A 26,493-nucleotide genomic window follows, 5' to 3' on the forward strand; every position below is an offset into this window, starting at 1 on the left:
GTCATCACAGTTTGTGTTGGTTTTATGCAAACGAGAAAAGCCCATTTGCAAGTTGAGTCAAACCCAGGGCCTGCAGGGACCTGGCGAGGAGAGATGGGAAGGAGAGATAGGCAGGGGTGGGCTCACTTCTGCATCCCTGAATAATCCCTGGGTGGGCATTGCAGTGGTTGTAACTTCAAAACCAGGTCATAAGTAGGTTTTGGTGGTACAACGTATCTTTGAACCATTGCTAAAGTGACTGGCTGTCTCGACTCCCTGCAGCCCGAACTATATGTTGTGTGTCTATATACACATGTGTGTATATATATGTGTGTGTGTGTGTGTATGTATATATGTTTTCAAAGATTTTCACGGGTACAGGTATGCAGGTCTTGGCGTGTTCGGGTCTTTTCCCGTGTAAGATTGAGAGTATCTTGGCGACGTTTCGACAATGTATATATAAACGCACATAAACATACACAGTTCACAAGTCTAAAAGAATAAGCATCATTAAATGCAATCGGATTTACTTTGGAGTTAACACACAGAAGTTCTCGCACTTACTTACAACTGAAAAAAAGAAAAAAAAGAAAGAAAACCTGTGCAAAACCAAAATTCAAGCAGAGACATCTGTGACCAAAATTATAGAGTTATTCCTGAATCCTTAGGAAAACAATTGTTAAACAATTCAGACCTTTTAGAAGACAGTCAGGTTAGCGTATGGTAGCAAAAAAACAAACAAACAAAAAAAAAAACATTCAGGAAGAATCCAAGTGGCCTCTATTTTGACCGGCAAATTATTTTATTTAAAGACAGACATTTTGGACTAAGCTTGGGCCTTGAAGTAAACGTATATATATCAGCCGGCAAAGGGGCTAACTCGGTTCTTCCTGATTTGTGAATATTTTAAGCTTCACATTAACTGGGTTGGTTTTAATGCAATGGTTCCAAATAAAGATTACATTAAATAATAACCCCTCGACTGAAAGGGCGCTGTGACAAATAAATTTGCGCTTCTTGCTTTGTCCAATTCTATTACAATATATAGACAGGCGCCTCTGTGAACAACATAGGAAGTTTGCTTGAAAGGCAGCTGCTGAAAAAAAACAACTTCAATATATATATATATGGAGGAGACACACACACTCCCTGGGACTGACGAGTAAACCTTGCTTAGCATTGCCCTGCTGGTGTCTCCTGTTGGGTTATTTAGTCTGTTTCTGCTTTGTAGACCTAGACCAAGCTGGGACCAGCTGGAAGATTATTGCAGCTTAGAGGGGACTTTCCTTTCCTTTTCCATTCAAGAGGTGGGAAGAACTTTTGAGTCCTGAGGATTTTAAGGCCCTCCGTAAAGTTCGTTCGGGCACCATCAGTTAGTTGGAAGAAGCCGTGCGAGAGAGAGAGAGAGAGAGAAGGCCTCGGATTGCAAGGGCATCCACCCCCCACCGTTCACTTCCTCTGAGTGAGGAAGAGGAAGGTCAAAATGCTCCTGATGCCTTTTAGACGCGCTTTCAAGGAGGTCATCGCTAGGAAGGGAAGCTGAGCTTTGTTCTCCAGAGGAAGGACGGCCAGGATCCACCAGCACCAGGCGGGACCGTTGGGGTTCACCTGTAATGAAAAAAAGGCACGCCTGTAATCCAACCTGTGGGAGATGGCCAGCCTGAGCTGGAAGGAGAGGTCAAAGGCGTCATCAGTCATGAGTCCGTGCACACCCGCAAGAGTGTGCACAACCTTCCATTCCTTCCTTATCCCCCACTCATTTCCCTTGACTGTTAGTTGGCCAGATTCTTGTAGAGAGCTTAAGCTTGTGGTACATCTTGATACTCGTTTGAACTGCCCAAATCTCCTGATTTCCCAGCCTTGTATATATGCGTACTGGTGGTCCTTGACGTACCGCCATTTGCTTAGCAACTGTTCAAAGTTACAACGGCACTGGAAAAGAGTGACTTGCGACTGGTCCTCGCATTTACAAACATTGCAGCATTCGCCCTGGTCAAACGATCGAAATATGGGCAATTGGCAACCGGTGTGTATCTACAACAGGTTGCAGCGTCCTGAGGTAGCGCGACCCCAATTCATAACATTCTGACAAGGGGAGTCAAGGGGGGGGGGAGCTGGATTCTCTTAACAACTGCATGATTCACTTAATGAATGCGGTGGTTCGCTTAACCACCATGGGGGGTGGGGGGAAAGGGCATATAATTAGGCACTTAACCACCATCTTGTTTAGCACTGGAAATTCAATTGTGGTTGTGGGTCACGGACGATTCCTAACATTGCCTGCCACAGAGGACATCCTGGCTAGGATGAAGCTGGCTTTGCAAAGGTAGACATTTTCTCAGTTTAGGATAGGAGTCAGCAACCGGCGGCTCTCGAGCCGCATGTGGCTCTTTCACCCCTCTGCTGCAGTTCCCTGTTGCTGGTCGGCTCCACAATTGATAGGGCTTTTGCTTAGGACAGGTAGAGGAAAAAGGACGCTGCGCTAGGAGGAGACTCTATGGTTGGGGGAACCGCCATAGAGTCTGGTCGGCTCCAGAATTGAACGGAATGGGGGGGGGGGCTTCCAGTTAGGACCTTTGTGGCTCTTTGAGTGTTTTAAGGTTGCCGACCCCTGGTTTAGGATTAGGAGGCAGTGTTAACTAAGGGCCATGCCTTTTTTGGGCTTGCTTGCTTGCTTGCTCGTCGTACCTGCGGGTCTGGTTCTTTGGCGGGCATTGGACCGAAATGATGGATAATGCGTACTCTGAGTGAGGATTTCAGAGTGTTGAACCAGGTGTGGGCCTGATCGTACACAGCACTGTGAAGGATTGTCAAGTATTCAGAGGCCTCTCCGTAGACCTAAAATGGGCACAGAAGAGAGCAAAGAGTTTAGGCTGAACCTGGAGATACGGGAGAAGGAAGAGAAAGATTTTTCCCCCTCTCCCAGACATGTTTATGATAACAACAACAACAACAACAGAAAAATGAGAGTTGGCCAGGGCTCAGCTGCCCTACCACCTAGGGCAGGGTGTCAGCAACTCGCGGCTCTGGAGCCACATGCGGCTCTGCTTTGGGCCCTCTCTTTTGGCTCCCTGTTGGATGATCCCACCACTGACTGGCCCCACCCCTCGCCCTCCCCTCCCAGTCATTCCTCGCCTGGCCTGAGAAGATAAAACACACACACACACACAAAACAGAAATGGGAGGGAGAGAGACCCATTTCCCACAGAAAACACCGGGAGCCACAAAACCTGGGTAGGCGTGGCAGGATGTGTGCGCGTGTGTCATGGGACTGGGTGGGAGTGACGTTGAGTTCGCCACACCCACCCAGGTTTTGAGGCTTCCAGTGATTTCTTTTTGGATGGGAAATGGCTCCAAATGTCTCTTTGAGCATTATTGCTCCCTCCCCCAAAATAAATAAATTAAAAAAACAAACCAGGTGGTCCTCAACTTACAACAGTTCACTTATTGTCTTTCAGAGATACAACACGGCATGGGGAAAAAGGGGGACTTAGGGCTGTTTTTCACAGTTATGACCTTCTATTTCTATCTTCTATTTTTCTTCTATCTTCTATCTTTTCTTCTATCTTTCTTCTATGTTCTATCTTCTTCTATTTTTCTTCTATCTTCTATCTTTTCTTCTTTCTTCTATCTTTCTTCTATCTTCTATCTCTTTTCTTCTTCTATGTTCTATCTTCTATCTATCTTCTTTCTTCTTCTATTTTCTTCTATCTTCTATCTATCTATCTTTTCTTCTTCTATCTTCTATCTATCTTCTATCTATGGTGACTTTAGTTATCTGTGTTCCTGGCGTCTTCCCCAACCGTGTTTAATTACTGCCATTCCTTCACGTCTGGAATTCCTTTTCTTGCCCTGCTGGACTAATTACCTCATCTTGCCTTGATTGGAGATACAGTTTTTGTTGACCACATTTTGGACTTGATTCTCTGCAGCCAAAGGCTGTTCCTGGGAGAGTTTTTCTCCAGGCCAGAAGGGAACCAGGACATTGGGGGCAAAATTGGAGCTAATAAAGGGACTTCTACTGATTATCTGATTGTGTTGCCTTTGTGCCACGCCCCTTTGGGTCATCAGTGTGCATATTCCTGTGCCTCTTAAAGCTACAACCCACCTTCTTGTCTTCGATGTACTCGATATCCGCCGTGTTGTAGCCGTCGCACTTGCCGTGCTGTAGGACCTTAAATCGCCTCTTGCCAATGCTATCCACCACCGAGCGCCCATCGCCGAAGACTTCCATGTTCCTGATCTCTAGGATGCAACCGTAATCTGCAAACCTGTTTGCCAGAAGAGCGGAAGCAAAGAGAAGAGGATGAAGAATCCGGGGATCTGCAAGCTCATGTAAAGCTTACACATCTCACTGTCTCGGGCTTCAAGTGCTGTCTAAACACAAGCCACAACTGGCTAAGTTAGGTGTGAGCTCTTCAATAAACTGTGGGTATGAGATGGATGACCCTATGGAAGGAGGAGGAGGAGGAGGAGGAGGAGGAGGAGGAGGAGGAGGAGGAGGACGACGACGACTATGGGGTCCTTGCTGCTCTCTGAGCTTGGTTGTTTTCTTGCAGACATTTCATGACCAAGCTAGGTAACATCATCAGTGCTGGAAGGGAGTGGACTTTGCAGGGAGGAGGAGGGGTGTGTGTGTAAATGATTAAAACTCTACCTGGAGAAACCAGGAGATGGTGAGTTCTAGTTCTGCCCTAGGCATGAAAGGCGGCTGGGTGACTTGGTGCTAATCACCAGGAGACAGTGAGTTCTAGTCCCACCTTAGCCATGAAAAACGGCAGGGTGACTTTGGGCCAGTCAATTTTCACTCCCCCCGCAACCCACTTCACAGGGTTGCTGTTGTGGAGAAAAATTGGAGGAGGAAAGGTGTGCTGCCTTGAATTATTTGTAAAAATAATAAAGGCAGGTTATCAATAAATAAAATCTTGGGGGCTTTCCAAAAATGCTAACATTAGGAGGGTTATAGTTTTCCAGTCTTCCTTCTACTACTTGAATTGAATTTGAATACTACATCGCTAACAGGAGGTATGGATGCGACTTTCTTCTCTTTGAGGCTGAATGTCGGGAAACTGCCAGCGAGGTTGGAAGGAGGAGTCAAGCGAGGCCCTAGCTTGGAATCATTGCATAGTTACAAATGGCAGAAGCTTGACCTCAGCGAAATGCAGGTCATTCCCAGGGGAAGGTAAGCAGTGCGGGGAGATTCTTGCATACAAAGTTAGCGACTGTCATTATTCACAAGTGGTTCCTGTTGCAAATGGCCCTTAAACATGAAACATGTGGGGTCATGTTCATCACATGCTACTTACCCTTTGACAGGATCTCTAATGCACATGCCAAATTGCCTAGTGCCGGTTTCCATGCATCTCCTAACCATCAGTCGGTAGCAGGGCTCAAAAATGTGTAGAGGGCAAGGAACGGTGGGATAGGCCATTGTGCATACAAATATAGGGACATTCTTATTCAAGCTGCAGTGAGAAATTTTATATTAAAAAAGTAAATAAGCAAACAAGTACATTTGTTTGCTTATTTAAAAAAAAAAACACAGGAGAAAGATAACTCGTAAAGGATCAAATACTTATGCGTTTGCAGTTTCATAAAACTCCTGTATTTTGTTTCGAATTGCACAGTATTGTTATGTTTCTGGACCTTCAGTTCCCAGAATTCCCCAGCTAGCATGCTTCTTTGGAAGGAATTCTTTGCAGTCCTGACATATTGGCTGGGGAATTCTGGGAAATCCAGACCATTTAAAACCGCCAAACACTGCTCTAGATTCGTAACCTTTTAATATCGTGGAGAAGCTATACACCTCTTTAAAAAAAAAAATATACGAAATGCATAACACAAAATTGTAATTTTTTCCCCCCACCCAAATTTACAAGTTCCTAAATTTTATCCACGGAGTCTCAAGGAGGTCTTGTGGATCCCATATTAAGAACTTTCACTCTACATAAATAACACAGCCCAACCTGTTCCTTGAAAGCTAACTTAACAACCAGTTCTAGCAGTTGAAATCCAGAGTTATATAGTCACACTTCAGATATCAGAATGTACCTTAAACACACAACTACCTAGCCCCAAACAGAATATTGAAAGCAGTGGTGGAATTCAAATAATTTAACAACTGGTTCTCTGCCCTAATGATTTCTTCCAACAACCAGTTCACCAAACTGCTCAAAAAGTTAACAACTCGTTCTCCCAAACCGGTGCGAACTGGTGAATCCCACCATTGATTGAAAGCAGGAATCATTTGAAACACCTAATATCACCCAAAATATTCTTAAAAACTAGTCCTGTAGTCCCAAAATGATGTCAGCTCCAGCTGAGCTGCCAAATAACTTTTTCCCCTCATGATTTGCAAGACATAGAAAACTGGAGTCACCTACTTGGAAAATTCAGCCATCTCTTCTTCATTAAGCTTTTTCCTTTCGGCGAGTTCCGCTGGAAGATACTTGGCGATCAATTCTTCTATCACCACCGTCTTGCAAAGTTTCTTCATGGCCAGGCACTGGAGTGAGAAAAAGAGACCTTTCAAAAAAACAATGTGGGGTTCAATCATAGCTCAGGAGGAACGATGAAGCCACCATGGACAAGGCCCTTTCATGTTGCTCCATCACTTTGACGGGCTAATGCTTCTAAACTCTACACGCTGCTACCGCATTTCTCTGAAAATAAGACTCTGTCTTAATTTTTTTTTTTGCCACCAAAAAAAAGACACCAGGTCTTATTTTGGGGGGATGCCATCCACTGATTAACCTCACTTGTGTGCAACAAGACTTTCCAGAAGGCCTCTGCAGCCAAAAACAGAGCTCAGGATCGATCCAGAGCTTTGTTATCAGCTACAGAGGCTTTCAGGAAATCCTTGCCAGCCTTGCCGGCTGAAGAAATGGGCTGGCAAGGCAGGTGTCAGGGTGTACGAGACCTGGCTACAACTGTCCAAAGGTAAGTAGTAGGGCAGCTCCACCCTCCAACCCCACCCTAGCTTAATTTTACCCATCTACTCTGGAGTGGGCGGGATCTTAATTAGGGCTTGTTTTGGGGGATAGAGGTTTATATTGGGCGCACGTGTAAAATCAAGCTGGGACTTACTTTCAGGGTAGGTTGTATTTTTGGAGAAACAGGGTAGTTTTACCATGTTAATTTACCTCTAAGAGGTTGTCTTTGCACAAGGGGCACTGTGGGTTGTGATCCAGGCAGCGTTCAAGGCACCTTAGGCAAAAGGTGTGTCCACACGGGGTGGTGACAGGTTCATAGAAGAGTCTGGGGAGAGAAAGAGAGGGGGAAAACTTACCATCTGGTAAGAAAACTCAAACGCGTAAAGACATGAAAGCATAACTTCTGAGCTGGGGCCAACAAGCAACGTGATAGATGAGCTTGGTCAACCCAACCTGGTCCAGGGTTTCCTGGCCTCCCTCTCCATCGGGCCTCGGGATTTTATGGGGTTTGGGGAGGGGTGTCTTCCTTTTAAGTGTGTATTATTTCTGTGACCCTGTGCTTCCCTCTCTTTATTGTGAACTAGCTGATAACCTGGCATTGCTGGGTATTTATTTATCCCAATCCTGTATTAAGACAGGAAAATTCTGTAGTCACGCTGTTATACTGTCTCTCGTGCAATTCTTCTATTCCTCCACAAGAGGGAGCCCCGTGAAGCCGTTACCATGGCAGAAGCCATTTTAAGGCACCCCTCCCCCCCCAGGGTGTTATACCGCCACAGTATTCGTTTCCAGAGGGTAAGTCATCTGTGTGCCAAGTTTGGTTGAAATTGCTCGGGGCGTTCCAGAGTTATGCTAGAACATACATACATACATACATACATACATACATACATACATACATACAGCTTTTTATAATAAAATCAAATAATAGAAATAGACTAGAAGAAGATGATAGATAGAAGAATAGAAGATAGAAGAAAGAGAGAAAAAAGAAAAAGATAGAAGATAAAGAAGATAGAATATATAAGATAAGAAGAAAGATAGAAAATAGAAGAGGATAGAAGATAGTAGATGATAGAAGGAAGATAGAAGAAGATAGTAGAAGATGATAGAAGACAGAAGAGAAGAAGATAGAAGACAATAGAAGATAGATAATAGAAGATGATAGAAGATAGAAGATTAGAAGAAAGATAGAAAATAGAAGATAGATGATAGAAGGAAGATAGAAGATAGATGATAGAAGAGAAGATAGTAGAAGATAGAAGACAGTAGAAGATAAATAGAAGATAGAAGAAAGATAGAAAAAGATAGATGATAGAAGATAGAAGAGAAAGAAGACAGACTTTTCGAGTGTGGTATCTCTTAGAATGGGAGGGATGCTTTTGAACTGGCCTGTGCATAGAAAAAAACACATCAGGTACCTCATACACAAGGCGCACTCCATGTCAGATGGATTCACATAATCGAAGGCGATGCCATTTTCAGCATTGGGTTCTTCTTGTTCGTCACTTTGATCTACCAGAAAGGAACAAAGGAGAAGGAAGGGGGAGGGGGGAGAGAGAGAGAGAGAGAGAGAGAGAGAGAAAAAGATAGAGGAGAGAGAGAGGAAAGAGAGGAGAGAGAAAAGAGAGAGGAGAGAGAAGAAAGATAGAAGAGCAGAGAGAAGAGAGAGAGAGAGAAGAGAGAGAAAGGGAGGAAAAAAGAAAGGAGAGGAAGAGAGAAAAGGAGAGAGATGAAAAGAGAGAGAGAGAGAGAAAAGAGAGGAGAGAGAGGAGGAGGAGGAGAGGAGAGATAGAAGAGAGGAGAGAGAGAAAGAGAAGAGAGAGAAGAGAAACCAGTGCGATTGTTAGGAAAAAAATTATGCAAACTTCATTTTCTCCAAGATGTCTAAACTGAAAACAAGCAATGCATTCGGGGCTTGAGGGCAACAGAGGTATGCTTGCAAATGGAACAACCAATTCATTAAACTTCAGCAAACTTCTCTTGGATGAGAAGCAAAACGTTTTCAAGGGGAAAAACAAAACAAAGCAAGTCCAGTTGTCTTTTGGGAAAAGCACCTTTGGGACAACCGTGACCTGGACGATGGAGAAACTCCACAGATTTCCTGGGCTGGTTGACACCTGGTGATCTGACCCTTGCCAGAGTGCGACTGGCTTTGTTTAACACAACTTACCCATTTTGGCTATTTTGGGGGGCAGATCCGAACCCGCAGCAACTTCAGCCTGGCGCTTATTGTTTGGGGGTCTTTCCTTCCCAGGGTTGGTCTCCACGGGCGAGGCGACGTCTCCGTTTTCATCCAGGCTTCCTTCCTGGCTAAGGAGAGGTTTTCCTGAGGGGTCACAGTTGGCCACGTTCTGGTCTTTGCGGTTCTCCTGGTCCAGGTCAACCTGCACCAAAAAGAACTGCACTGTTAGGATTCCGGTAGTTACCCCAATTAAATCATGAGTCTTGAGCCAAACTTCCAAAGGATTTATTGGGAGTTTACATGTCCGGCACTGCCTGGGTGTAGCCGACTCTAGACACGTAATTCATTGTCACCCTTGACCCTGGGTGTATAATTCATATTCTCCAATGGGACACATCCATAGCCAGGAGTCATCAATCATGTTCTCCAATTAGAATTGTGCACGGCAGAAACTTCAGTCACCTAGTTACTATCTATCTTCAGTCAGTTACTACTATCTTCAGTTACCTAGTTACTATCAGGGTGGGTTACAAAAGCAACGAAGTCACAACAACAGGTGAAGTCTCTTTAATTCCTTCAACTTGGCTTCAAAGGTCCAATTATCATTGACTGGAGAAAAAAACTCCCTCACAAACTGTTGTGAAAAAGAAGAAAGTCCATGCAAACTCAAAATACATATAAATTATAAACAGAAAAAGCAACACAAACCACACTGAAGTAATTCATGAGACAAGGCAGGATAAGGGCTTGAAGACGTCCACATACACACACTGGGAAGGACGCCAGAACTCAAATAAGAAATGAAAGACTAGAATTATTTCACGCTTTGTTTCCAGCACTGGGCCATGCGCAGTTTGTCCTTTTAAACAGTCCTCACAGCTGCAGCCCATGAAGGGGATCAGGGCCCTTTCCTCCCTCGTAGACCATGCCATTCACATTTCTCCCTTATCCGCTCCCCCCTGAGTGCCCTAGGATGAAGAGGGGATGGGCCTGGGTCTTTTTCTGAATGCCAGGGATGGTTCACAAGGTCAGAGTGGGGCCTCCAAACTGCATGTTTTCTTAGCCAACAGAGACACCAAACCAGCCCCAAATTTAATCCTCCAACACCCAGACAGCACGATTGTGTGTTTTGGCATTCCAACCCATCACCGCCTGTCAGGCGGAGGTAACAGGCGATTACAAAGGTATGAAAATCAAAGGTTAGTTGTCTCCTGCTTTTATAAAATACAAAATTCCAAGCTTCTTGGTAACACAGGGTTTGGAAAACGCTGACCTCAGAAAGGAGACCCCCTCAAATGTTTTTGGTTTTTTGCCAGTCCAGGAAAAAGGATAGAGAAAGCTCGAACTGAAAAACGCTCTTCTGCAGTCACGACATAAACCCGAGATTGAAAAACCAGGATTGCCAGATGCTGCATCTTTTCTATCCCGCTCTACGGAGTTGGTCTCTGGACAGAAAGTCCCTTGGAAGAGATCGGAAGAAGCATTTGAAATGTGGATTTACAAACGGCCGTTACGTATAAGCTGGGTTGACAAAATTAGAGAGGAGGAGGGAATAAGCTGCCTGGGAATCATCAAAACCATAAAAAAGTGAAAGTTAGAATATTTCGGACAAGTGATGTGACACCCGGAAATATATGGCATCCTTCACTTAATCCTCTCCAAGGGAAGATTGAAAGGAAATGAAGGTCCATGCAGAAGAAGAACATTGTGGCTTCCAAATGTAAGGGGCTGGTTTGGACAAAACTCAGCAGGCCTTTTTTGTGTGGCTGTTGATCAAAATACGATTGCCAACATCTGATGATGGATATGAAAGGAGAAGAAGGAGAAGTAGAAGGAGGAAGAGGAACAGGAAAAGGAAAAGAAACAGGAGGAGGAGAAGAAAGAAGAGGAGGAGGTGGTGGTGGTGGTGGAGGAGGAGGAGAAGAAAAAGTAGAAGAAGTAATTACAAAATATTTTTCAGGGGTCTCCCAGTTATAGACCCAAGGGGTGTGTGCTTCTATGTTCAACAACTGAAAGGAGCCCCCTAATTCCTTTGTTTTTATGAAAGCCTAACTTTATTTTCAACTTTTATCCTTTATCTCAGGGCGAAAGAGCAAAAGCCGAATTCTGCAGCTTCGTATCTGATGAGTCCAAGGAGACTCCCTACTGGTTGTCTCCAAATCTTTGCACTGTTGTGGCTTTGCGCACAGTTGTGGCTTCACACTTGGTGCGTGAGTGGCAAAACCACAAGGTTACACAACTCTCTCTCTTGCCGATAACATGCCTCCTCTCCTTCCTTCTGTTATCGCAAAATGACTGGGTAGAAATCTCTTTACAAAACCTGGAGATTATATGCCTGGAAAGAGGTCCCGGATTTATTTTCCATCATTATTATTTTTTTTTTTTAAGGTGGCGAGCACACTTAATAGTCCCCCTTCCTATTTTCCCCACAACAACAACCTTGTGAGGTGGGTTGGGCTGAGACAGGAAGGGACTGGCCCAAAGTCACCCAGTTGGCTTTCATGCCTAAGGCGGGACTAGAACTCCCCGTCTCCTGGTGATTGGCCCAAAGTCACCCAGTTGGCTTTCATGCCTAAGGCGGGACTAGAACTCCCGTCTCCTGGTGATTGGCCCAAAGTCACCCAGTTGGCTTTCATGCCTAAGGCGGGACTAGAACTCCCCGTCTCCTGGTGATTGGCCCAAAGTCACCCAGCTGGCTTTCATGCCTAAGGTGGGACTAGAACTCCCCGTCTCCTGGTGATTGGCCCAAAGTCATGCCGTTGGCTTTCATTCCTAGGGCGGGACTAGAATTCACCGTCTCCTGGTGATTGGCCTAAAGTCACCCAGTTGGCTTTCATGCCTAGGGCGGGACTAGAATTCACCGTCTCCTGGTGATTGGCCCAAAGTCACCCAGTTGGCTTTCATGCCTAAGGCAGGACTAGAACTCAGCACAATACTGGAATTTTGGTTCAGAATCTTGCATGGGGAAAAAGTTGGGGGCCTCCAATTAGAAGGATGAATCTTTCATCACTATAGATTTTTTTTCCCAGTTGTAGATTCCAACCTTGCTCGTCCCCAGTTTTGCAAACTTCTATCAGGAATGTATCCATAACTGCAAACTTTTGAAAGTCCCAGGTGCTGGTTGTCATTTGCTTGTTTTGCAGGCATCACTAGAGCAAGATACACTAACACAACTAAGATGTTTAAAAACCTGGAGACTAAGACATATGAGGAATGGTTGCAAGATTTGGGTTTGGCTGGTCCAGAGGAAAAAAGGGTTAGTGGAGACATGATAGTATTCCAGTATTTGAGGGGTTACCACAAAAAGAGGAGAGGATCAACTTGTTTTCCAAAGCACCAGAAGGCAGAACAAGAAACAATGGATGGAAACTAAATTAAGGAGAGAAGCAACCTGGAATTAAGGAGAAACTTCTTAATAGTGAGAACAATTAATCAGTGGAACAACTTGCTACTTAGAAGTTGTGGGTGCTCCATCGCTGGAAGTTTGTAAGAAGAGACTGGACAGTCACTTGTCTGAAATGGAATATAGGGTGTCCTGCTTGAGCAGGGGGTTGGACTAGAAGACCTCCAAGGTCCCTTCCAGCTCTATTCTGATTGATTGATGTGTCAGGAAAGCAGAAGAGCTGTTTATGGGAGGTGCCTGTAAGTTTTTCTTTCTTGCATAATCAAGAGAAAAAAAACTAACCGGCAAGCATCGAGGTTGCTCACGGGACTAACACAACGAAGGATGGAGCAGTTCAGGCTGCAGAGGTCAAAATAAAATTTTATTATTTCTAGTTCAACCTCAATGCGGCTGAAACCTTGCAAAACTGGATATTCCTAGTTGGAACTGGGTCAGAATCTCAATGTAAAAAGTGCTGGTTTGACGCCAGTAAGACTCTTTCCTTTGAACTATTTCAACCACTTTTAAAAATTACGTAAGCCTCCCAACATTGGAGAGAGGTTTAAGTAGGGGAGGATAAATTCAATGCCAGATCTATAAATCATGGGGTTCTTTTGTATTCTGATGTTGTTCAGAAAGGAGAAAAGTATTTACATCGCATGGAGCACTAAACCAGGAACAAGACAGAGCCTGTAGGGTTTTCCATGCACTCTTGCGATTCACAATCACAAACAAAGCAATTCACATTTATTTGTCTTCCGCCTGATTTAACAAATCACTCAAGATGGCAGACCTATCCAACACGTCCTCTTATTTTCCCCACAACAACAATCTCACAACAAGTCACAAGCCAGCTATCATGGCTAAGGCAGGACTCAAACTTGCCATCTCCCGCTTTCTAGGTTGGACGCCTTAACCACTAGACCAAACTGCTCTCTCTCTCTTTCTCTCTCTCTCAAGGAGCGGGGCAGGGGTGTTGTGCGTGCATGCGCAGGGGTGGTGTGACACATTGCATTGTGGGTGCCGGCACACAGCAACAAAAAAGGTTCGCCATCACTGGTCTGGAGGCATGTCTCCAGTTGGGATGACGTATTGGGCCATGTGATGGGTGCAAGGAATGGATCTTTGAATTTCTACTGGGAAGGGAAAATCTGGAACTCTCAGATTCGGATTTTCCCAGATGTGCCAATAGGACGACTCTAATAAAATGGAACTTTGAGGAAATGTTCGTCTCGGAGTTTATTAGTTTGGAGTTGGTTAGTTGGAACGCTGGCACAAGGCCACACCTGTACGCAAAATGAAAAATAAAATTCAGGGAAGGAACATCATACTGCTTAGCCCTCAACATACGACCACAATTGAGCCCAAAATTCCTGTGGTTAAGTGAGACATTGATGGGAGTTTTGTCCCATTTTACGACCTTCCTTCCCTCTGTTATTAAGTGAATCACCGCAGTTTTTAAAAAGTTAGTAACCTGGTTGTTAAGTAAATCCGGGCTTCCCCCACGGATGTTGTTCGTCAGAAGGTCGCAAATAAGGGAGTCACATGTCCTGGCGACCCGGTGACCATCATAAAAATGAAACCAGATGTCCAAGCACCTGAATTTCGATCACGTGAGGATGGGGACGCTGTGACGGTCGTAAGAATGTAAAAAAATGGGTGCAAGTTGCTTTTTTTCAGTTTTGAATGGTCACTAAACGAACTGTTGTAAGCCAAGGACCGCCTGCTCTCAGTAGGCAAGACCTTTCTATATACCAGTTCCCGGTTCCAACAACTTTACAAAGCAGAGAAGTATGAAGTGGGTACCAAATAACTTTTGTTTCTTCTGCCAAAATCCAGTGCAATTTGATAAACTGGTTTCCTACTCTTTTTTAAAAAACAAACAAACAAGGAGATAAAACTAGGTTGCATGGTAGCCAAAACGTTACAGCCTCCTGTTATGGCCCGTTGGCCGCCAGCACCTCCTGCAGATGAATTGGGGGAGGAGGTGTTGTGTCAGGGTAAGCATCAAGACAACCTGGGAACTTTGAGGGGGAAGAGGAGAGAGAGAGAGAGAGAGAGAAGAGATAGAGGAGAGAGGAAACAGAGAGAGAGAGAAAAGATAGAGGAGAGAGGAAACAGAGAGAGAAAAGATAGAGAAGAGAGGAAACAGAGAGAGAGAAAAGAGAGGGGAAACAGGAGAGAGAGAGAGAGAGAGAGAGGAGAGAGTGGTGGAGCCTGGGCCATCCGTCAGTCTTCAGATGGAGAGTCAACAGTCCCCAGGTCTGGTGGTGGCTTGATGAGTAAGAGGAGGAACAGCCGGGTTCAGTGCCTGACTACGGATGTGCAGAAGGCAGAGGAGAGGAGAGCAGTGGAAATCTATGGGCCGGTCCTTGGGACGGAAGAACCACCACTGCTAGTGAAGCCCCACCCTACTTCTGGGGATAAAAGGCAGGGGGCATAGATGAATAAATAGGGCAGGCAACTATTCATCTTCCGGCCAGCCGTACTTGTTAGTCTGCAAGTGGGACTTTCTTGCCGGCGCTCCTAATAAAGGAATCTTTGATTTAACTTCCGAGGGTTTGTCGTTGTGTGGGGAGCTTCAGAGCAGCTTCCTTACCTTGGGCGCCTCGGATTTTGCCTTCTCGTTCTCGCCCTGAAGAACGAGGCACAACAAAAACTCGCGGAAAGCTTCGTCCGTCTTGCCCAGTATATTGAGGACGTGGCCCTTTCGCACGTGGCCCTGAAAAAAGACAGAGCAGAGGAGCGTATCGCCACGTTGGCCGTGGATGGCGGAAACAAACAAACAAACAAAAACCCCGGCATGGCAGGGCGATGAAAAAGCTGCTTTAAAGCTGGGCAGGCAGTCCTCAGCTTACAACGGTTCACTTAGTGACAGTTTTGAAGTGACAACAAAGGTGAAAACAACTGACGGACGGCTTTTGTCCCCACACTTATGACAGTTACAGCATTTCTCTCCCCCGCACCCCGCTTGAGTTCAGAATTCAGACTCTAGGCCAGTGATGGTGAACCTTTTTCTTGTGGTGTGCCGAAAACCTGCGTGGCCCGGCACCCACAATGCAATGCGTGTGCAACACCCCCCACCCAGAGAGAGAGAGAGAGAAAGAGAGAAGAGAGAGAGAGAGAGAGAGAGAGAGAGAGAGAGAGAGAGAGAGAAGAGAGAGAGAGAAGAGAGAGAAGAGAGAGAGAGAGAGAGAGAGAGAGAGAGAGAGAGGACAATACGAGGCAACTCTCTGGAGTTTCAAAACTCACCTTCGCCCAATAAGGTTGGAGCTCACAGGCTATTTTCGCATCCTGCAACGCCTCCTCATAGCATTTCAAAGTAGAATTGATTTGCGACCGGTTGCAATACAGTAAATGATCAGAAGGAGCTGTAAAAACAGTGGAAAAACATCTCCATAAATTGACTGATTATTTATTTGATCTTATTTGTTCTCACTCAGGGCTATTTCTATGTTTTGAGCTTCCAGGGAAAATAGTTCCTTACAGGAATCCTTTAATATTCCTAATATTAGGAATATGACTGTTCCTTTACTATATTAATATTCCTAAAGTATTTCCTTAAAGGAGTCCTTTAATTAGGAATGTGACTATTCCTTTACTATATTAATATTCCTTTACTATTCCTAAAATATTTCCTTAAAGGAGTCCTTTAATTAGGAATATTAGTATTCCTTTACTATTCCTAAAATATTAGGAATATTACTATTTCTTTATCAGTCCTAAAATATTTCCTTTAAAGGAATCCTTTAATATTCCTAATATTAGGAATATGACTATTCCTTTACTATTTTGAAAATATTAGGAATATTACTATTACTTTACTATTTTGAAAATATTAGGAATATTACTATTACTTTACTATTCCAAAAATATTTCCTTAAAGGAATCCTTTAATATTTCTAATATTAGGAATATTACTATTCCTTTACTATTCCTAATATATTAGGAATATTTCTATTCCTTTACTATTCCTAAAATATTAGGAATATTACTATTCCTTTGCTGTTCCTAAAATATTCCTTAAAGGAAATATTCAGGGGAAGAAAAAAAAAAACCTTTTCCTGAAGATTTAAAACGAAAAAGTTTAACAATGAACCAGAGAAGTGCTTGCTGGTTTTATTCTCTCTCCACGCCACCCTGGTGTTTCTCTTAGGGAATGCTGTTCTCAGCCATCCCATTTCTCTTATATAAGCACTTTGAGGGTTGCATAAATGTGTGAAATGCCAAAGCAAAACAGCCACCATAACATTCCCGGAAGCCAGAAGAGGGAGGGTGGGGGGAGGAAGAGAGAGAGAGAGAGACAAAAAAGGAAGCAATATTGCAACTGCTACACCCAAAGAGGGTGGGAAAACATCGTAAAACTCTTTTGAGTATGCCTAAGTTTCACACAGACGCATACACACAAAAATAGCCAAGAAGACAACTGTCTGAATTTTTCACACAGTCCGAATTTCTACACTGTCCGAATTTTTTTTTCCCTGGTCGCTTTCCAAGTGCCAGGGGAATTCAAAGTTGGCATTTGCTGGAAAGCGCCCCCCCACCCACCCCGGGTCTTCTGATTTTTACAACTTTCCTACTACCATTAAAAAAGACCCCCCAACTTGGCTGGAGGGTCCTGGCTGGAGGCTGGAAACCAGCGGACGGAAGGTCCACTGCTGGCCAATGTCCGCAAGGGTGGCCATTTTAGATTGCCGCAGTACAGCCCAAATTGATGAGGGTGGATGCTCCAGCCAGAAAGCTTCAGTCATGAGTGAGAAATCTCACGACGGAGGTGAGGGGGTGTTTGAAAAGCTGCCCCGAGACCCCTCCCCGATTCAATCGGTGGTGTTGTGGTTTCCAACGCAGATCAATTCCTGGCTGGAGAAGATGGACTGAAAAGACAGCAGTGCAGTGGGACAAACTCCAGTAATTCCCTTTTAAAGTACCGTTAAGGTTTGGGTGTCTGGAGATTAGATAGATAGATAGATAGATAGATAGATAGATAGATAGATAGATAGATAGAGACAGATAGATAGATATGATCTCGCTAGCTACCCTTCAGAAACGAAATGGCTCACTCACTAAAATCTTTGGGGTCCTCCCTTCTGCTGTTTTGCAACCCACTTCCCTGGCTGAGAAATGGGCAAAATGACCCATGCCCAATTTCGTTAAGGTGCAGTCGTTAAACAAGTCATAGGGTCTTTAAACGAATCCGGCTCCCCTCCCCCGCCGACTTGGCTTGTTAGAAAGCTGTAAAACGGGATCTTCTAACTGCCCTCCAGCTCCCAGGGACCCTGTAACTGTCATAACTGTGAGTCAGTTGCAAAGCCGCTGTGGGGATGCTGCCGTGGTCATAAGTGTGAAAAATCAGTCGTAAGTCATTGTTTGTTTGTTTTCAGTGCCGTTGCAACTTCCATCACTAAGCCAACTCTTAAGTTGAGGGGCGACCTGTATTTAATCAGGCACAACCAATCTTAAAAACCCTCCTTTTTATCTGTTCATCCAATAGACAATAAATCCAAAAAAGGAGAGAATATTTGTAGGTCAGGGTTGAAACGAGGGGTCCTTGGTGGTCTCCAAGCCTGGTGGAATTATTTTTTTAGGGGGGTAGAGGTTTGGGTAATAAAACATCTGCAAGTTGGAAATGGATAGTTTTAACATTAAAGGATAAAGAAAATACAGATATATTTTTTTTAAACATGGGATTTCTTCTATCAATGGCTAGAGACGAGAGGTGGAAATTAGAAGCTGGGTGAATACCACAATGCACAAGCAAATAATATTATTACTATTATTATGTATAAGTAAATCGACTCGGACGATACACGGTTTATTAAGCACTTATGTAGGTTAAAGAAAACTGTATAAATAATAATATACAAAAACAAATTATATATGTGTGTGTTTGTGTGTGTGTGTGTGTGTGTGTATGTGCATATATATATGTATGTATGTGCATGTACAGTATATATGTGTGTATGTATGTGTATGTGCATATATATATATATATATATGTATGTATGTGTATATGTGTATATATGTGTGTGTGTGTATCTTCTGTAAGAAAACTATCAAGCTCAGAGAGCAAGCAAGGATTCCTGATCACAAACCCAGATTGCAGGCCAGTTGAAAGGATGGGGGGGGCAGGTTGGAGGAATTCTTTGGCTGGGGAAAATGTGCGAATTGGAGAAGAAACAGCTCACCAGCCAGAGTCCTTGGAGGATGACTCAACAATAGGTTGTAGCACAACCGGGGCAGAGCGACCTGCTGTTGATTTTTGAGGTTTCCAGGCCTTCTCTTTTCTTCTCCCCCCATCCCTAGTTATACAACTGTTAAGGGAGGGGTGGGTTGGGGTGGTGGTGGAAGACACTCGGTCCAAGCTAGCTTATGCAACCAGCTGTCCTCCTGACCTATTTTGGGTGCCGATTTAAAGAGAGAAGACTGCCCGTTCCACTCTGGGGGCAAAGAAACCCATTTCACAGACGTGGGAGGATTCATGTAGCAACGTTAGCCAAAATGATGCATTGCTTTGCTCGCGCCTAACAGTATGCTACATGGAATCTCGGCTTATCGGGAAGAGAAGGTCATTGGGTTTGAACCCAGGATCAGCCGAGATTTATCGCCGGTGCGCCTGTTCCAAAGGTCAGCGCAAGACCTGAGAAACGAGCTGCAAACTCCTTCAAAAGACGCTTTCCAACAGAGACCAGCCCCAGAAATCCCCACTTGGAAAAGTTGGAAAAGCATCGTCTTCCCCATTTTTGGGAGTCTCAGGACTGTCTCCATTCAGGTGTTTGAAATAGACCATGATCCAGTGACTGGCAAAGTTTTGGATGGTATATTCTGCATTTGTCCAAGTCTTAGCCTTGAATGGAGGCCTCCGAGAGAAAAAACCTGGGCTAATTTGAGGAATGGTTTTAAACTTTATTCTGTGCTATTGTCCCGAAGGATATCGGGTTTGCTGTTGAGCAGGGGGGTTGAACTAGAGGATCTCTAAGGTCCCTTCCAATTGTTATTCTATTAATAATATGGTTCTGGTTGGTTATTATCTTCCTGTCCTGGGTGCAAGGCAGAAATGCAAACTGCACAAAGAAGATAGAAATCCAAAGATGTTTGAGGAATGCTAGTTAACCTAAATCAAGAGCCACAGATCAAAGCTGAGTAGAAAGGAGGAAGGATGTGGGGAAATGGGTTTCTGGAAGACCATCCTGGCTTGATCAAATCTTGAGAGTTAATCAAACCTCTGTGAAAATAATGGTTGGGTTTGTTGGCTTGTTTTTTTTTGTGGGACAAACACTGCCATTTATGCATACATAATAAATAACTTTTACACTGACTAGGTGTAGCATAAATTATAAGTTTAGGAGAAAACTTTTCCAGAAGTTAAGTTTACTGAGCTACTCGCTAGGTTTCAGCCAAAAGCCTGTTGTATATAACCCAGCTTATCTATGTTACTGAGGGTTATGCAAACTCACAATGTTGGGCTAACGGAATAAGCCACAATCATGGGTGCCGATACAGGCAAGAGTTGATACGGAATAGAATGGTTGTCTGAAGGTAATGTCACTTCCCTGCAGAGTGCAGGAAGGGCCTGGCAGTTAAAAGAAAAACAATGAAAGCCACACATAGCAAGGGGTGCTTTTGATGAAAGACAAAATAACACACCAGCAATAAACTGAATCCGAGAAAGGAAAGAAAATGGAAATGGAAGAAAGAGGAAAAGGGAAACTCTCCCCCACTCTTCTTTTGCTCTAGATAGAAATTAGCCAGGGATGCTTCAAACCATGGTCAGAGTGGCGCCAATCAAAAGACCCAGCAAAGCGTTGTTTTCCCATCAGTTCTTAAACCGACTTTTTCCTCCCCGATGCAAACAGAAATGAAAGTTAACGAAAGTTAGCAAACAGGAAGCAGCAAGCTATCACTACTTTTAATGGGTTCCATTAAACAAAGCGCAGGCGGATCTGCACCATGTAGAAACGCAGAACAAAAAATGGTTCAAAGCTGCATGTGTTTGTTGCTCAGGGAAGTTCCCCTCCCCACTTTACCTGTTGAATTTCTGCCTGCCAGCAAAAGTCAAACCTCCCCCCACCAGGGATAGCTTTAAAAATTGCAGGAGCCAGGTTTCTCCCTAGCTCAGAGGAGAAAAAAACAGCTAGCCTCCAGCAGTTGTGAATGCTCCAACATTAGAAGTTTTTAAGAAGAGATTGGACTACCATTTGTCTGAAATGATATAGGGTTTCCTGCCTTGAAGCAGGAAGGGTTGGACTAGAAGACCTCCAAGGTCCCTTCCAACAGAACTCTGTTGTTCTGTATTCAAACAGAACAGAGGAAAGTTGCTGGTTAAAGAAGAGGGGGACAAGTTAAGTGGGCTTAAGACTCCCCCCTCCAGTTGTCTGAAATGGTAGAGGAGGGGGGGTTGGACTAGACGACCTCCAAGGCCCCTTCCAAATGTTATTCTGTATTCCAACATAGAGGAAAGTCGCCGGGTAAAGAACACGGGGACAAGTTAACAAGGGTGTGGTGAAGGCTCCAACGCCCCCCCACCCCATTTGTCCCAAACGATAGAGGGTCTCCTGCCTGGGGGGGGTGGAGTAGATGACCTCCAAGACCCCTTCCAACTCTGTTGTTCCGAATTCAAACACGGAGGAAAGGTAACCCGGGTGTATTGAAGGCTTCCTAGCCCCACCCCCGGTAGCTCCTTTCCACCCGCTCCAAACGCCCCTTTGTCTCCGCTTCCGAGTTAGCGCTTGACTCGCGTCACGTGTGAACGTCCCTCTCCTCCACACCCCCCAAAAAGTGACTCACCCAAGCGGAGGGCTTGGTCGTACTTCTCCAGCGCCGCTTGTAGCCGCCCTTCCTTGCACAGCACGTTGCCTTCGTGGCGGAGCCGAGCGGCTCGCACCTGCTCGGGGAAGCCCTTGGCTAACAGGTGGCTCAGGAGGACGTTGATCCGCAGGCGGGACGGAGCCATCCGGGCGCCCGGGCAGAGGCTGCAGGCGTCTCCGGCGGTCCCGGGGAGGGTGGTCGCCGCCGCCGCCGCCGTCCCCACCGTCCCCCACCGCCTCGCAGCAGCCCCGCGCCGCCTTTCCACGCACTCCTTGCAAAAGGTGTGGCCGCACAGCAGCGAGACCGGCTGGCAGAGGAAGCCGCCGCACTCCCCGCAGCCCAAGCCCGGGTCCCACGGCGGCCGGCACCCGTCCGTCTTGCCGGCTCCCAGGCGCCGCTTCAAGCGCTCCACCAACTCGCGCAGCGCCGGGAAGCGGTGCAGCATCGCCGCCGCCGCCTCCGAAAGGGAAGAAGAAGCCGGGCGAGAGGCCAGCAGAGCCCGGGAGCCCAGGAGAAGAAGCGGCGGAGGCGGAGGCGGCTCCCGGCGGGTGCGGGGCTGCGGGAATCGCCCGTAAGGGTTGCGGCTCCTGCGGCTCCGGCGGCCGCCACTGCTGGCCGGAGTCGCTGCTGTTGCTGCCGCTGTCGTCGCTGCCGCGGCTCCTGCTGCGGAACCGCGTCCCATCTCGCTCTCACGCCCCCCTTTGCGCCCACCCCGCGCGCGGGCCCGGGCTTATATAAGGCAGGTCGGGCGCTGATTGGCCAGCGGGATCCGGTCGGCGATGCGGATTGGTTTTCGTCACACGACGGACTGGTTACAAAACCGGATACTTCCCCCCCGCTGGAGTTTTGTAACAGGCGCTTTTGTTGCAAGCGGGGCGGCGGGGAGAGGGGGGAGGGTTTTTTTGGGGTGGGGGCAGGGGGGGCTCTGTTGATGAGGAAAAGTGTGAACAAGTATTGAGTGTGCAAAAGACCAAGTCCCTTTCCTCCCCCTTTGTGACTCCGAGCGGCCACTAAAGGAGGACTGCCTGTGGGGAGGGTTTTTTTGGGGGTCTCTGTCGGTGAGGAAAAGTGTGAACAAGTGTTGAGTGTGCAAAGACACAAGTCCCATTCCCCCCGGCTGGTTTGTGACTCCAAGCGCCACTAAACAAATGTTGTAAATTGAGGACTGCCTGTGGGGAGGTTTTTTTTAAGGGAGGGGGTCTCTGTCGGTGAGGAAAAGTGTGAACAAGTGTTGAGTGTGCAAAAGACACAAGTCCCATTCCCCCGGCTGGTTTGTGACTCAGCGGCCACTAAACAAATGGTTGTAAATTGAGGACTGCCTGTGGGGGAGGGTTTTAAGGGGGGGGTCTCTGTCGGTGAGGAAAAGTGTGAACAAGTGTTGAGTGTGCAAGAGACACAAGTCCCATCCCCCGGGCTGGTTTGTGACTCCAAGCGGCCACTAAACAAATGGTTGTAAATTGAGGACTGCCTGTGGGGAGGTTTTTTTTTAGGGGGGGGTCTCTGTCGGTGAGAAAAGTGTGAACAAGTGTTGAGTGTGCAAAGACACAAGTCCCATCCCACCCACCCCCCGCTGGTTTGTGATTCCAAGCGGCCACTAAACGAATGGTTGTAAATTGAGGACTGCCTGTGGGGGAGGTTTTTTTTTAAGGGAGGGGGGTCTCTGTCGGTGAGGAAAAGTGTGAACAAGTGTTGAGTGTGAAAAGAATCACGTCCCTTTTTTCCCACAGCTGGTTTGTGACTCCAAGCAGCCACTAAATGAACAGGTTGTAAATTGAGGATTGACTGCGGGTAGGGGTTGTTGTTTTTTGAGCGGGGTGGGCTCCGTTGATGAGGAAAACTGTGAACAAGTGTTGAGTGTGAAAAACATACAAATCTCTCTCCCCCCCTCCCCTCCGCTGGTTGCTACTCCGAGTGGCCACTAAATGAAGGCTTGAACTTGAAGTCAAAATCTCCTGCTAAATTGCCAAGTTTGGAAAACCCTGGGATCATTATAGGTTCTGCTTTTGAGCCCCGATCTCAAAAGTCCTTGTAAGCAGAGCCAGACGGCCAAAAATTTGGGAGGATCTTGTAATCCTATCCTATAGACCACACCTAGAGTCCTGCATCCAGTTTTGGTCACCACACTATAAAAAAGATGTGGAGACTCTAGAAAGAGTGCGGAGAAGAGCAACCAGGATGATGAGGGGACTGGAGACTAAAACATATGAAGAACGGTTACAGGAACCGGGCCTGGCTAGTCTGGTGAAGAGAAGGACCAGGGGAGACAGGAGAGCATCTTCCAATATTTGAGGGGCTGCAATAGGCAGGAGGGGGTCAAGCTATTCTCCAAGGCTCCCGAAGGCCAGACGAGGAATAATGGATGGAAACTGAACAAGGAGAGATTTACCCTGGAAATAAGGAGAAACTTTCTGACAGTGAGAACAATCAACCCATGGAACAGAAGTTGCCCTCACTTGAGACGTTCAAGAAGAGATTTCTGCCATTTGTCAGAAATGGTGTAGGGTCTCCCGCTTGGGCGGGGGGTTGGACTAGATGACCTACAAGGTCCCTCCCAACTCTGTTATTCTATTCTAAACATAAACAATGATTGCAGGGACTGGGCTAGGGAAGAGAAGGACCTGGGGAGTCAGGATAGCAGTCTTCCAATATTTGAGGGGCTGCCACAGAGAGGAGGAAGGGGTCAAACTATTTTGAAAGCACCCAAAGGCCAGACGAGGAATAATGGATGGAAATTGAACAAGGAGAGATTCCATCTGGAAATAAGGAGGAATTTTCTGACAGTGAGAACATGGAACATCCACCCATGGAACAGAAGTTGCCTTCGGAAGTTGTGAGAGCTTCATCCCTGGAGGCTTTCAAGAAGAGACTAGACTGTCATTTGTCAGAAATGGTGTAGGGTCTCCTGCTTGGGTGGGGGGTTAGACTAGATGACCTACAAGGTCCCTTCCAACTCTGTTAATCTATTAATTTCTCACACTAATGTTTTTTTATTTTCTTTAAAGGCCTAGGCTATGCGAGCTGCACTTCCCTCCTTCATTTGTCCCCCAACCCATCAATCCATTAGAGCGGTAGCTGAATAATCTGTGTTTGGTCAACATGCACTTTGGCATTGTGTATTTCTGCCCAGATGCGAGTCCCGGCCGACTGCCTATTGCAAGAGAGGAAACGGTTTGGGACGAATACAAAGAGCTCTCTTTAGCCAAAAAAAAATTAAAACAATGAAGTGGTGTGCCAAGAACAAGAGATTGATTGTCTCTTTCCTGCAGTTTATGATGTAAAAACAAAAACCCCAAACAAACCCAAGACTCTAGAAATTGAGAATGGAGGAGGAAGGGGAAAAAAATAAATGAAAATTTGGGAAGATTGCTTTAGACTAGATGACCTCCCCGGGACCCCTTCTAGTTCTTATTTCTGGGACTTTGTTTGAAAGGGCCATGGTTGTGAAACCCTAAAGAGGCTGTGGGGTGTGTGTACCCTGAAAGGAGGAGGGGGTGTTGTGGGTCATGACAGCTCTGAGGATGTTTTCGCTGGCAATGGGAGTTGAAAGTCCACACACCTTAAAATGGCTAAGGTTGAGAAGCCTTAGGACTTGGACCGAGCAAAAATAGGAATAGCACTAGCCCTTAGACTTATATACCGCTTTACGGTGCTTTCCAGCCCTCTCTAAGTGGTTTAGAGTCAGTATCTTGCCTCTGGCTCCTCATTTTATTGACCTTGGAAGAACGGAAGGCTGAGTCAACCTTGAGTTGGTCAGAATTGAAGTCCTGACTGTGGGCAGAGTTAGAGCCTGCAATACACCATTCTAACCACTGGGAAGGAAGGAAGCAAGGAAGGAAGGAAGGAAGGAAGGAAGGAAGGAAGGAAGGAAGGAAGGAAGGAAGGAAGGAAGGAAAATAGCCATAGACTTTTATATCGCTTCACAGTGCTTCAACAGCCCTCTCTAAGCAGTTTAGAGTCCGCCTCTTGTTCCCCAACAATCTGGGTCCTCATTTTACAGACATTAGGAGGATGGAAGGCTGAGTCAACCTGGAGCTGGTCAGGATTGAACTCCTGGCAATGGGCAGAATTATCCTGCAATACTGCATTCTAATGGAAGGAAGGGAGGGAGGGAGAGAGGAAGAGCAATAGCACCTTGATTTATATACCGCTTCACAGTGCTTTTACAGCCCTCTCTAAGCGGTTTACAGAGTCAACCTCTTGCCTGCCCCCCCCAACAATCTGGATCTTCATTTTACCCACCTCGGAAGGATGAAAGGATGAGTCAACCTTGAGTCAGTAAGGATCGAACTCCTGGCAGTGTGTAGAGTTCGTCTGCAATACTGCATTCTAACCACCGGGAAGGAGGGAAGGGAGGGAGGGAGAGAGGGAGGGAAGGAAAATAGTCATAGCACTTAGATTTATATACTGCTTCACGGTGCTTTTACAACCCGCCCTAAGCGGTTTAGTCAGCCTGTTGCCCCCAGCCATCTGGGTCCTCATTTTATCCATCTCGGAAGGACGGAAGGCTGAGTCAACCTTGAGCCGCTCAGGATCAAAGTGCCGAATTGGAGTCAGATGGCAATCAGCACTTTAACCACTGCGCCACCACAGCTCATTAAAAATGAACCAATTGGCCTTCACAGGAAGAACAGTTGGCAATTTGCAGCTTCTGGATCCCTTTGGAGCCTTGGGATCCCTGGGTGGTCCCTTCCAGATCCCATTTCCTGAGGCATTCAGGTAGCAAATACAGACTGCCTCACTTAACAACATACATTTTGGACTCAACTGTAGTTGAAAGTCAAGCTCTACCTGTTTGAAGGGGTCCTTGTTGCTTTCTGAGCTTGTTTTCTTGCAGACATTTCATTTTCCAGCTAGGTAACATCATCAGTGCTAGTAAGGAGTGTTGCACTCTTTACTCTAGCATGGATGCTGTTACTTAGCTTGGCAATGAAACATCAAGAAAACAAGGAAGCTCAGAGATCATCCAGGACCCCTCATGTCAACCTTGAGCTACAAAGCATCCTCATTTAACAACCCCATAATCCCTTGTGGGGTGAAGTCTGGGCAACCGAATGGAGCTGAGTGTTTACTGGCCGGATGCCCTTCCTGTCGCCAACGCGGAGTTTTGTTCGGCAGATATATTCTCATTGTGCCGAGAAATATCTGCCTCTACAATTTCTGAGCTACAAATATTCTCCTGTAATCCTCCTATTCGCCTCACAACCAACCTG

At 45.9% G+C, this 26,493-nt stretch overlaps 1 protein-coding gene across 2 annotated transcripts; it reads right to left on the reverse strand.

The window, feature by feature from the left end:
* Positions 1-489: 489 nt before the first annotated feature.
* LONRF3 (LON peptidase N-terminal domain and ring finger 3) lies at positions 490-21,991 on the reverse strand. Of its 2 annotated transcripts, XM_026687803.2 has the most exons (11): positions 21,263-21,991; positions 15,731-15,849; positions 15,078-15,200; positions 9,085-9,298; positions 8,333-8,426; positions 7,122-7,236; positions 6,363-6,484; positions 5,286-5,444; positions 4,088-4,250; positions 2,668-2,817; positions 490-1,587 (listed from the first exon to the last, which is right to left on the reverse strand). In XM_026687803.2, exons 1-11 carry the CDS (start codon positions 21,963-21,965, stop codon positions 1,429-1,431), a joined length of 2,121 nt encoding a protein of 706 aa, XP_026543588.2. In that variant the 5' UTR covers positions 21,966-21,991; the 3' UTR covers positions 490-1,428. The 2 variants fall into 2 exon arrangements, with proteins under 2 accessions (XP_026543588.2, XP_026543589.2); XM_026687804.2 differs by lacking the exon at positions 15,078-15,200 and having other exon boundaries at positions 21,263-21,972.
* Positions 21,992-26,493: the final 4,502 nt, after the last annotated feature.

The sequence above is a fragment of the Notechis scutatus genome, chromosome 10, assembly GCF_049901735.1.
Source record: "Notechis scutatus isolate UNSWTSFEM ecotype Mainland chromosome 10, rNotScu1.2, whole genome shotgun sequence".
Classification (NCBI taxonomy): Eukaryota; Metazoa; Chordata; class Lepidosauria; order Squamata; family Elapidae; genus Notechis; species Notechis scutatus.